The sequence below is a fragment of the Clinocottus analis genome, unplaced genomic scaffold (genome assembly GCF_023055335.1).
Source record: "Clinocottus analis isolate CAN_PGR_092001 unplaced genomic scaffold, fCliAna1.0.p SCAF_13, whole genome shotgun sequence".
Lineage (NCBI taxonomy): Eukaryota > Metazoa > Chordata > Actinopteri > Perciformes > Cottidae > Clinocottus > Clinocottus analis.
This window is the reverse complement of record NW_027175854.1, coordinates 4,024,161-4,035,391: the sequence shown is the minus strand read 5'-3', so window position 1 is coordinate 4,035,391 and position 11,231 is coordinate 4,024,161. Positions and strand designations below refer to the sequence as shown.

Genomic DNA, 11,231 nt, shown 5'->3' with positions numbered 1-11,231 from the left:
TCAATGAGTTGTTTTTTGTTATTGTGCAACTGTTACCTTTTTTTTCTTTTGATCTTGCTTTCAAAATTTCAATACGTCGTGCAACTCTTCTCCAGTACGATGTTGTTTATTTAACTTTTCCTTCCATCTTGCTTTCATCGGGGTGGGTTCAATGTTAACATGCATGTGTCAAGTGTAGCCCGGCACAGTTTTTCTTTATTTAAATAAGATGTGTGCTCCATCTGGTCTGTCTTAAGAGCGCCACCGAAACATCGCCTCTTTAAATCCTATGATCCAGCACAGTAACACGCCACAGTCTCCTTCAGAGGCCAACCAGCGCCAAGCAACAACGTTACTGCGACCATTTCAGTCTGGCTCGGAGAAAAGAAGTCATTTGAAAGCCCTGTCCAGCTAAACGATTTATGTGACATTGATGATGAAGGTAGTTATTCAGGCTGGTGCGCCACCCCCTCTCTCTGGAAGGGACCGCCACTCAGGTTAATCAGTTCATTCACTCAGACGCAGTCTGGGGACATCACACGGCAGCTGTTCACAACTAACAAGACTCCACAGAACCAAATAAAGAGCATTTCATCAGAGCCGGGAACACTTCTGGTAGCTTGCATTATCTGATTTCGATATGGGCGAACTGCATAAAGTGTAGTGGCCATTTTGTATCCGAGCAACTCGTACAGTGACTCAATGGGTTGTTGGTGAATCTGTAAGATTGTCGCATGATATGGACAGATTAAAATTTGAAGAATCAAGACTTTGCTTTATTGAGCTCAACAATAAAGATGCATTCAATTCAGCTGAGCTTTTTTCAATGCGGTATGATGAGCTTGTTTCATTATGCTGCAAAAATGTGGTTTTGGCTTTTATTGCAGCTTTGTTTCAATGAACTGACCTACAGTATACATTTCATCTTATATTCCATAAAATGTATGGAACATGAACAGGTTGGTGTGTAAAGACTTACAAAATAACTTGACATTAAAAAAAAATCCTAAATGCATAATTAACAAAAATCTTGTCTACGTATTCACTAAAATATTATATATTATAGCTCTGCGTATTTTCTGCAATAGCAAATAAAATCTCTCAATAGCGGATCCCCAATGAATTGAATCCACTCTGCGGTCGAGGAGAAAAACTGCTTCGCACGACCACAAAAATAATATTTCTACGCTCCCATACAGGAAGCCATTGTCAGAAGGGCTATTAATATTGTCTATTAATTACTGGTTACACTCGTTTACACCGTCTGATGCTGACCAAAGTTAATCTTGGGTGGTTTACAAAGATGTAGATACACAACAGAATACGGTTGGATTTAAGGATGCAAGAAGCCAGACGGACAACTCTCAACACGATAATGACGCTATCAAGTGTTTTTCTTCTTCTTACAGACTATAGTTCTTACTGAGAAAATGTACACTTTTGTAGGAAAAGCTGCAGTGGTTGAGGTTATTGCATGCCCGTCCTGCAGCAGCAGGATCAACCCGCCTCAGACACCACCTCTTCCCCACCCCCTTTTACCCTGTAAATTATAGCAGCACTTTAGCTAATGAAAGAGTTGAAGACCGGGCACTAATAAAAGCCATTAAGTGAATAAAGCACTTCCCCTCTAACAAAATTAAAGAATCTACCCATTTGCAGAGGGAGGACTCTGTATTAATATTTATGAAATGCGGAACCGGCGGCCCCCCCAAAACACCCCAACCAACGTCCAATCCCAGCCTGACCAAGTCCTCCTTGCCAGTGCACCTATCCCAAGAGAACATCACCAACCCCTCCTAGCTGGAAGGAGGGGCAGGAGATGGAGACTTGAAGGGTGCTGAGGACGCAGTCAGGACAGTCTCTCTCCAGTTGAGCAAGCTGGAAGACCCCAAGACACAGCTCCTCAACTCCCCTCAGCCGGCTGCAACTCATACCGACTTTGGGACCAGAAGATGGAAAGGTGGGTTTCATGGAAAGACCAGATGTCCAGAAGTGAGTTTTCACTTTCAGACAGCATCTGGAGGTTGTTAGTAAAATAGGTTAGGACTAAGTTTCATATTTGTAGAATTGTATTGATAGTTTGTTGGGTTTTGAACCTTAGTCTGAAGAATAATCGAGGTAATGCATTTGCTTAGAGCAAGATATTTTATTTAGAAATTATGAAGCACAGTTTTCAGTCAAATTTGGATGCATGAGTTTTGAAATCCAAATCCTGAAAGATAGTAATTTTGATGTTCATTCTAAGTTTTTGAAGAAAGAAAAAACCTCAAAAACAAGGTAAGAACGTGTAATTATGTATCACAATCATCCGTGCATAAAAAAACCATCACGCCATCCCATCAGCCACACTGCATCCTTTGAAACATCCTCATTGTTCTGAAAAACAGAGGTCCGTTTCACCACCGCCGCCCACCATTTTCACCCAAAGTACTCCCGTTTTCATGCATTTTGATCAACTACAAATGCAGAGTTTTCCTTTGGCGCATCCATATGCATTGTGGTGTAATTTCATCACACAAAGTGGTTCAGTTACCAGAGCTCTAAGTTGATTATCGCACCATGCCATCTCATTTTAGTAAGATGTCCCAGGGGAGCTGAAAGAGACACAAGAGAAGGTAACAAGATTGTCAAACCTTTTGGCGAAACAGCTGTCTTAGCTTGATGGTATCATGACTCTTGACATTGCACTTAGTGACCGTTAACATCGTTAGGACTACATTGCCAAAAGGGGTTGTGTGTTTACTCTAAGGAGACAGTAAATGTCCGAACAAGGGCAATATAGCAATAACCATCATTCTTGCATCCATTGGTATCTCCAGACTTATTTTTCAGTCAATTGCATGTCAAATTTCAGAGACAGTTCCTAAGATCGCTGACAAATTACCTAAACTCTGTTTCCATTGATCAGTTGAAGAACAGCCAACAGACTGATGGAAAACTTATTAGATTAAGTCTCTCAGGTCTGCTGTACATCTTTCTTGAGAATGTTGAATATTTTAATGTTTGTTTCATGAAATAGTGAGAGTTTTTAGACTTTTTTTTTTTCGAGTCGTGACTAGTAGAGTTGGGCGTGAAGGGCGAGAGGGCGGGGTTTGACGCAGTTTGTGCGCAGGAAGGGTGTAGCCCTTTTTTCCGCAGTGAGTGTAACCTATGACTAATCGCTTTTAGAAATTATTGTTATTCAGCGGATGGTCTTAACGGCAAACGTGTACACTTATTTTCCAATCGTTATGTAAACCAATCGGGAGATTTGTCTATTTTTTTTAAAATTTTGTTTCCTTCCATGAGTTTGGTTCTCCTCCCTCACACCTTTGGGCTTTTTTGACTCTTTGACTGCAGATACAAACCAACCCATGGGATTGTCCTTCAACTGCAAGAAGATACTTTAATGATGATGTATTTCTTTTAAGAGTTTTACTACTTGATGAGTTGTTTGACAAAAGCAAAACTATCTGTTCTGTTTCACTGGTCTTCTCCCTCTTCTTCCATTCACATTCAAACCAAATGAAAAAGCTTCTTGACGGCAGTATTTTGAGCGTTTCTGTATTTGCCCAGGACCCCATTGTGCTTGATCTAACCATGCAGTGTGTCTTCTGTCCATGGTTGTGCCAAGCACCTTGGAGGCTTGTGAGCGCCATCAGCCTTCTGTTGTGAATTCCTGAGAAATTAAAAAAATCAGTAATATACAGTTTGCATGATATTAACTGTCAAAGAGGGCATTACAACTGACATTAAGGCTATAGGGTGTACAATAGGAACATCGTGTTTCATACCTGGCTCTACTCTTGTTTTTTATTTTTATTCCGGTTGATATACCTCATGATGTATTTCAAGATGTAGGTCCATGACCAATAAATATTGTCTAAATATACTGTGTGTTTAAATGACATTCATTACAATGTTGAATGAAGGGCAAAATGGATTTTAAAAAAGGAGGGGGGGGGGGGCACATGGTTCACAGCATTTATAGATAAAACATTTTCTAAAAAGCTATCTGGTGTCATAAAATAAGATTTGTAGAAGCGATCAATCACTGTAAGTGATCCGTGGCGTTTAATAATTTCAGACAGTGCTGGTCATACATTAAAACAATATGCACTCTGTTAAGACATCACTGATCTGTAAATCAAACCCTGAGATATGCAAGTCCATGAGCTTTAAACACACACACACACACACACGCACACACAGTTTTGTTTCTACAATGTGCTAAGCGTCTTATTTTCTATGTTGTACCATAAGTCAAATCACAATATTGTATTCAACCAATACATTTGAATTGATTAAACCAGACGTGTCTATGTTTATGACTCTTGTTTGAATGAACTCAGTTTTCTTTCACTTCAAGTGCACTAACGTAACCTACAATGTAAAGCATGAGTTATAATCACTGTCAGAATGATCATTAGCAATGCAGTACACCAAGAACCTTGTCGTATTAAACAACGTGTATCAAATGTATTTAATAAAAAATATATAGCAATGGCCCTTTTCATATCAGACGTGACGCAAATAAAAGAGCGCCACAACTTACGTGTGAAAAACGTGAAAAACAGTGCAGATAACTATTCATGTACATTTCTGTTTGTTTCATGTCTCGACAGCAGAGCAATATTTTAAGTGTTTTTTTTTCTAAATTTGTCTTTTTTATTAACCCTGATGAAATAAAGCCAAACTGCATTTCCTCAAACGGCTACTTGACACTGGCTCCATATGTTAAAACGCTCAAATTTAGAGCGAAAATAAAAATATATACAGCCGGGTACAAAAAAAGTTTCGGTCTCTTTCGTTAATAGCTCCGTTCTTGACAACTGTACGAGGGGGACTTTTTTTTGTACATATTTAACTTACCTTTTAAAATTTAGGCTTAACATGAGGCCTAATTGAGGGCGTGGCTGCTTGGAGTGACCGGCCTGTTGCTCCTCCCCCCGGGCCCGCCTCAGCTCCTCCGAAGATCCACCTCTTTGCGCATTTCGTTGAAGCAACAATTAATTTTTGGACAGAAACACTCCCTTGATGGGACTCAGACGCTCAACTGCCATGGAGGTGTTTTTAAGCATGCGCTGGAAATCTGCATCCTGTTTTTCACAAAAAGAACAAAAGAAGAGAAAGAGCACTTTGTTAAGGCATTGGTGTAATGATATTTTATAGCTTTTGTAGTTAAAAAAGACACTTTCCCATTCTGAACTCATTAATAACATTATTTGATAGCGTGGATATTGATGTACAGTTTGTTCTCGCTAAACATATTCATATTAATCTAGGGACAATGTGCAAAATCAAAACTAGATCTGGAGGCTGTGTGGTTATTGAAACCTTGCTATTAAAGTAAATAGGTTACTATCTGCTGCCATAGTCATATCAACATTATGTTTATGTTCAGATTTTCTAATTATTGTGCACCAAAGTCACAAAAATTAATTACTGCAGTTCCACACACCAAGTTTTTTTACCTGGGACTATTTGCCTTTTTGATTAAGAGTATTATGAGAGTATAGACACACTGAGGAAGAAAACATGTGATCATATCTCCTATTTTATTTTTCCGATATGGTTATTTAATACATTTATGACGTTGTTGGTCCAACAAAAACTGGCAATTTATATACAAATATGAATAAAGAGTACCAAAAAAAAAAAAACACCCGTAAAAAAAACAACTATTTTTGGACCTAAAGCTCCAGCTTGTACCCAAATGCACAGCAATCCAAATACTGACCTGTAAGAGGATATTTGTTCGCAGATGGCACAACGCTGACCTCTAGTGGCAGAGGACAAACACTGTATGCCTTAAAGTGAGTAAACACTCTGATCTGTTGTTTGTTTGTTTTTAGGTTTATTATGGAGGCCCATTGTTAGTACTCCTTCAGGCTGACCATCTCAGAATGTGGACTTAATAAGTCAATATAGTTGGTCAAAATTATGACAATGAATTTGAGGAAGTGAGACATCATTTAAATATATTATAATAACAAGTTGAATATACTATATCATAAGGTTGACTTCTGAGTATTTTTTAATGCAATTTTCACTTAATAGTATGGCAGTATGTGACAAACCATCTTATATGTGCATTACCGCCACCTACTGGGCTCGAGCGTGTTGTGTTAATATAAATATATAATATGCTCTGTTTGTTTAAAATTGTTGACATGTTAGACTGCATGAGATAATTTTAGTATTATGTGCAATCTATGTGCAGGATTATGCAGATTTATTGCAACACTTCCAATCTCTGCACGGTGAAACAAAGCCATCTGGCGTTATATTACTCAAAATAACATTTTGATAACAAAGATTTCTTTATCTGCTTGTACGTTTTTGTATGTCCTTTCGGACGATTCAAATATAAAAAATGCTCTCTTCTTATTATTTTCAAAACCACCTTCCAGACAAACTAAAACTAAAGGATAACAAAACGTTTTCAACAAAAGTCGATTCGATGCACCTTTCACAATGATAAGAAATACATGTCCTAAAAAATATATTTGTCAGAGTTTTATTATAACAGTAAGTAATCTGAGTACGTTTAAAAAGTTTTTTTTTAATGTAATGTAATGCAAGGTCACTGCAAGAACAAACTAGGAAGGGGTCTTTTTAATCAATACGACAGAATTACAGACAATACCTTTGATTGATCACAAAAGTATGCAATATTTCATTTTTCCAACTCAAATAAACGTAGTGAAATTCCTTGTGCCTTGTGAGTATGAACAGCACCGCTGAAGGATTGCACTCTATGGTCACACTATACTTCTCTTAAGTAGGGCCTCAGCTTTCCGTTTGACCTTTCTGACAGTGATCCTGGACTATGTTTGAAAATAACCTTCTCCTCCTAAACTATATGGCTACCATAAGGCGCTGGGGCGCACAATGTGATCTCAGTTCATAGAAGGAACTGGAAAGTGAGGAGCTTTGGTAGAGACGTAAAGCTGTACATTGCGTACATGCTGGTGCCCGAGTAACTAATTTTAAGATGGGCTTCCACTGGGACCAATCAGAATAGCCCGAGAGCAACAAACGTCCAATGGACGCCCGCTCTCCAGTTTGGAAGGCGGGACTTCCGAGTGGGTGTGTGGGTGACTAGGAAGAGGAGGTCAAATGCGCTGCAAGAGTTTTAAAAACGTGAAGCAGTCTCCAGGAGAGATACACAGGTAGACTATTGTGTTGGCGTTACAGTAGACAATATAGTTTACCGTGCCGTTATTATAGCTTTGATTAAGAAGTAAGGGCGGCCGTGTGGGGTGCGGTTAGCCTGTATCGCACTGATTGACAGATAGCGTTAGCTAATGCTAACGTACCATGTCGCGTGCTCGTATGCACTAGACGACTCAGTAGTTGACCTTAGAACAATACTATAGTTATATGTCTGTCTAGCCACACATCTGACGCATCAACTGTATACGAATTAATGCATGGTGCACGTCCACGGATAAATAGCTTTTGCTGCGAGGTTCGTTAGCTAAACGTAAGCGACTCCACTTTGCTGACATTTATTTTGCCTTTGGAGACTTGTGTCACGGTCACCGCTGTCATGTTTCACGCTGTGCCCCGTCGTCCGATCTGCGAGATCGGTGTCAACGCAATGAGGCTTCAAAGAAGCAGATCGTTGAAGCGGACCGTCGAGGAGGGCAGAGAACATATCGAGAGGGTCCCATGGCTGAGCAGGAACATGGGCCTGTTCTTGTCCTGGATCCAGAGGGCAGGTGTCGGTGCCAGTGAGGCCGCAGGGTCTGGCCAAAAGAGGAAGGATTTGCTCTCCATATTTGTGGACCACTGCAGCTTCGTAACCGGACAGAGGCTGCGTCGTGCTTGCCAAATCGGCGAGCTTTACTCCAACCTGTACTCCGAGCGGACCAGGTGGACCCTTGTCGGGAACATATGGCGGAGGTTTCAGGGTAAGCACGCGCCGACTGGGAAACTTGTCGCGGCCCTGGCTGGTATCTTCATGTGGGAGAATGACAAGATTCAAGATGAGGAAATTCAAAGGTTTGATATCTTCCTTTAAATGCACACTACCTTTGTACTCCGACACACTCCTCCTGCATGTCAAATTATAGGAAATAAATCTCAAATGAGTTGAACACCTACAGAATATCCTGCTAGACAGCCATCATCATCAGAACCCAACATGAGGGAATAACTTTTTTTATAATGTGGTTCCTTCCTCTCGCAGAGCTAAAGAAACGTATAATATTTGATGCTGTTGCAGCTGCTCAGCATATTCTTAAAACATTCAGTTATTTGTTCCGTTTGTATTTGCAATGCAACAGTATGTGACTATCATCTGTAATGCCATTTTATTTCTGCTAAATAACTTGTTCTGTTTGCATTCATTTGAAGGTGTGGACTTGAGCTTCAGGCAATAGAGGCTGTGAAATGTCTAAACACAACTACAGGGACAAATTCAGGACAGCTTGAACCTGGCTGGGAAGTTGTGGTGGAGAAAAAAGTCTTCAAAGTGTGGAAGCGACCGATACCCAACAGTCACCTTTATGAATACAGAGGTCAGCCAACTCACAATCTTACCAGTTACTTTTGTGCTTTGAGTTTTATCTGATACTTTGGTTGTGGACTTATTGGTATGACTTTGTCTAAAAAGTCAGCATCCTTTCGCTATATTTTACTTGCAGTGTTGGGCTCCTACAACGATGTCACCCCAAGGCAGTTCTTCAACGTACAGGTAAATACTTTTCTAATGAGCTTCTAGGAATATGTAGGTCTCAATTTAATGAAGAAAGTAGATGAAAATCATAACTTATTCTCGTACGATACTGGCTTACAATAAAAAAAAAAACACCGTTAGGAGAGAGCAGCACTCATAGTTCCTTATCAGAACATATATGTTATATATGACAGCTTGTTTATCATTACAAATAACCAGCTGCACTTGCACAACCAACGTGCTTGCCCTGCTTGTGTGCAGAACAAATGCCATTTTGTCACTCACTGTGTGCTATAATAAGCACTTTACCCTTGACTTATGCTTTCCCCTTTCTCCCTTTCCCCCAGTTGGATACAGAGTACAGAAAGAAGTGGGATGCGCTGGTTATCAAGCTTGAAGTGGTGGACAGAGATGTCGCTACAGGCTCTGAAGTTGTGCACTGGGCTACACACTTTCCTGTGAGTTTCTGTCAACTCCTATTGTGTATTAATGGTAGAGATGGATACCGAAACCGGTGAAAAATGATTTAAGACTGGAGCATTTTTAAGCTCCAACATTTAGATAGCGTGGTGAATAACAATTAGGCATGTTACTTTTAGTGCAATAAACCTGTAGAATCTGTAGAAAAACAAACCTTTCATCCACCCCCACTATGCTCCACAGCATGCTAGCTCGGTTAGATTAGAAAGCTTTATTTATCTCCAGTGGGGAAACTAACTTGCCACCAAAAACTCAGACAACAATAATTTTGAAGGAAAACATTACAAAGAATACCAAAAAATGTCGTATGAGACTGGATTAACATCAAACAAGTGATTTCCCCGCCACCTCTCCCTGGTTAATGGGGGCATGTTATTTGTCCAACTTAATGTGTATTTACAGATAACCTTTTTCCTTTCTGTTTTGTTGTACAAGTAAACTGTTGACCTTGATCTATCATGTGGTTAGGAACAACTTCTAGCTATGTTGTAGCATATTCATCAGCTTTTATTTAATCATATTTAATCTCTCCTCGCAGTATCCCATGTACTCAAGGGACTATGTCTATGTGCGGCGCTATGACGTTGACGTAGACAACAACCTGATGGTCCTTGTATCCAGGTGGGACTTTAATAATAATGTCTCTTGCGTAAAATATAGTTTAAGGTTTGATACATTACCTAACAAACAAAACATTTGTAATTGTAGAGCTGTGCAGCATCACAGAGTCCCAGAGTCCCAGGAATTTGTGAGAGTCCATTCATACCAGTCAAAGATGGTCATCCGCCCTCACAAGACCTTCGATGAGGTTTGTTGTGAATGTGTTGCTCCATAAAATACTTTAACCTGCATCCAGGATCCTGTGTTTTGGAGCCACTGAGTTTGAGTTTGTGTTTTTTTTCTTAACAGAATGGATTCGATTACCTGCTGACCTACAGTGACGATCCTCAGACTGTCTTTCCTCGTTACTGTGTGAACTGGATGGTGTCAAGTGGTAAGCGCTTTCCACTGTGTGAAGACTTTGTAGGGCTATTTTCACCTTCATGTCACTAATTTGTCCCTATTGCATTTACAATGACATTACGTTGCAAATCCTCACACTTGAGATCCTGTTTTGCTATATTGTTTGCTGTTGCATTCAGATTGATGTGCATTTCTACTTTCCTCCGCATACATTTCCTGTTTGAGTATTCTACCCTGATAATTGGGAAGCTCTCTCTTTGCACCTTGCAGGTATGCCTGACTTCCTGGAGAAGCTCCATACTGCTGCCTTGAGGGCTAAGAACCTGGAAGTAGGGATCTACGACTACGTCGGTGTCATCAAATCCAACGACAACAACCGCCAGCCAAGCCAGGAGCGCCTCAGTGGAGAAAAGCCACACACAGGAGGTCCAGGACAGATCTACGCTTGAGAGAGACATTTAATAAACCAGGGGTTATGTTTCTGTATTTTCACATGAACACAAACCTGAACCAAACCCTCCAGCCCCAATTATTTTGGGTTCGATTGCATGAGCTGCAAATGGAAGTTGCAACCTACATTTAAGACAAATATACAGTATGTCCATCCGTAGACATGGTTTTATTGGTTGTAGATGAGATGTCACAAGAACAATTGACTGCCTGGGAAAATGTTGCCATAGAATTTTTCATCCAGACTTCTGGCATTAATAGTACTGTTTTTGCTCAGCTAGGCAATGAGACTTGATTTTTTTTGCCTTGTTTTGGTTATGTACCTCTTGGTAAGATCGAGCCAAAATTCAGAGTTTTAGAGATGCTTTTGCCAAACACTGTTTCTCTCGTTTTATCTTTCTATGTCTTGTCTTCCATTGTTCGACAAGGCTCGACTTCACAAGCTGTTCAGACTGCATGCAGCCACATTAAAGGGGGACTGCGGTGAGATTACAGCAAGATGTTGAGCAGTGTTGGACATAGAATGGTAACTGACTGGCTTCTGATGGACACGATCACTGTATTTATACTACGGCTGTATCGTTACACTGACTGATGAAGAGTTGAGTTGTGTGAAATGCATTCTGGTTCGTTTCATGAATTTAAAGCAACTGGTTTTCTTTTGAAAAAAACTAAACTAATGACTCACTTATTG

General features: G+C 40.1%; 1 protein-coding gene across 1 annotated transcript; it reads left to right on the top strand.

Annotated features, from left to right (window-relative positions):
- Positions 1-7,055: 7,055 nt before the first annotated feature.
- Positions 7,056-11,231, top strand: stard7 (StAR related lipid transfer domain containing 7). Its single transcript, XM_068574759.1, has 8 exons — positions 7,056-7,968; positions 8,323-8,486; positions 8,613-8,662; positions 8,992-9,102; positions 9,663-9,745; positions 9,833-9,932; positions 10,034-10,118; positions 10,358-11,231. Exons 1-8 carry the CDS (start codon positions 7,514-7,516, stop codon positions 10,534-10,536), a joined length of 1,227 nt encoding a protein of 408 aa, XP_068430860.1. The 5' UTR covers positions 7,056-7,513; the 3' UTR covers positions 10,537-11,231.